Source organism: Acanthisitta chloris, unplaced genomic scaffold, assembly GCF_000695815.1.
Source record: "Acanthisitta chloris isolate BGI_N310 unplaced genomic scaffold, ASM69581v1 scaffold19260, whole genome shotgun sequence".
Taxonomy (NCBI): domain Eukaryota; kingdom Metazoa; phylum Chordata; class Aves; order Passeriformes; family Acanthisittidae; genus Acanthisitta; species Acanthisitta chloris.
In genome coordinates, this window is record NW_008652479.1 from 14,622 (window position 1) to 15,935 (window position 1,314).

At 55.9% G+C, this 1,314-nt stretch overlaps 1 protein-coding gene across 1 annotated transcript in view; it reads right to left on the minus strand.

The window, feature by feature from the left end:
• Positions 1-302, minus strand: part of ST6GALNAC2 (ST6 (alpha-N-acetyl-neuraminyl-2,3-beta-galactosyl-1,3)-N-acetylgalactosaminide alpha-2,6-sialyltransferase 2) — a 9,114-nt gene extending 8,812 nt beyond the window's left edge. Inside the window, exon 1 of the mRNA XM_009077537.1 lies at positions 178-302. Coding sequence (XP_009075785.1) covers positions 178-302 — 125 coding nt within the window. The remainder of the gene's footprint in view (positions 1-177) is intronic.
• Between the last annotated feature and the right edge of the window lie 1,012 nt (positions 303-1,314).

Genomic DNA, 1,314 nt, shown 5'->3' on the forward strand with positions numbered 1-1,314 from the left:
CGGGGGCAGAGCCTGCTGCGAGCAGATTTTCCAAACCAGCCGACTACCGGGAGCACAGCTGGGATAACCCATCCTAAGGCACCCACACCGGCACCCCAATTCCCCCTCCCCATCCCAGCGCATGGCACCTCATGCTGGATTTGCACATCCCTTCCTCCCACCCCCATCCACCTTTACCTGGCTATGATTCTCTGGCTGTTGGGCGACTCCACCGTAGCGTAGTAGTGACTGTAGAGGAGCAGGGAGGATGTTAAACCCGCCAGAAGCAAAAGGCAGAGCCTTTTCCAGTGTGGGGACCCCATCCCGAGCACTTCAACCGCTGGAGTTGCCGCAGGCGAGCGGGAGCTGGTCCCGGGCACAGCCGCGACCGACGAGGAACTTCCCGAGCCCTCAAACTCTCCCAGCCCGGAGGGTGAGGACACCGCTAGGACCTGGCTCCGTCCTGCCCTGGGTGGCCAACTGCACCTTGGAGCAGGCTGGGATATTCCTCGGGAGCGGTGGGAGGGAGGGTGTGAGCCGGAGGGAGGAGGCACCAGGCTGACTGGTTGAGACTTGCTGAGAAAAAAAGCACTTTTGAGCTGCTTTTTCTCCGCTCTGAGGATTAAACATTTACCCAGACCAGCAGGGAAATGCGCTTGCTTTTCTTTTTATCTTTTTTTTTTTTTTTTTGGCCTCTTTTTCTTTCCCCCCCCCCCCATGCCACCCACCCACAGCTCACAAACAGGGTTCCCCTTTCTGTAACTTTCTCGCTCGACTGAAAACACGTGCGTTCAGCACCGGCTGCTTCCCGAGCGGCAGCACCCACAGCCCACGCCGACACCCAGTGACCCTGCGCTGCAGACACCCCCGAGCGCGTTCGCAGGAGTCTGCGGGTTATTTTAAGCTTAGCAGAAACTCAGGCTCTAAAGTCAAGACGAGCTCCCACCCTGGAGTACGCGGCACGAACCCACAGCAGCTGCTGGTTAACCCTCTTGATGGGAGCAAACGTGGGGGAGAAGAGGGAACACCTCTGGGCTGGGATGCTGCCTCTGGGGAGAAGGGGACACACTGGTGGGCAGATTTTTTTTCCCCCACAACGTGGGTTTACATCTCCAAAACTGTTTGGGGCTTTGTGGTCAGTCCGACAAAGAGTTCGGGCTGGGTAAAAGGCAAAACAGGTTTGGAGGAAATCCACCTGAATTATTTTGGTATTTTCGGCAAGGGTGTGCTGCAGATTCTGTTTTCAAAGCATGTTTCGATTTTATTTTAGTTAAACTCAGAACCAGCCCTGCGAACTAAAGGATATGCATACCAAAATGTTTGTTGCAGCGGGGG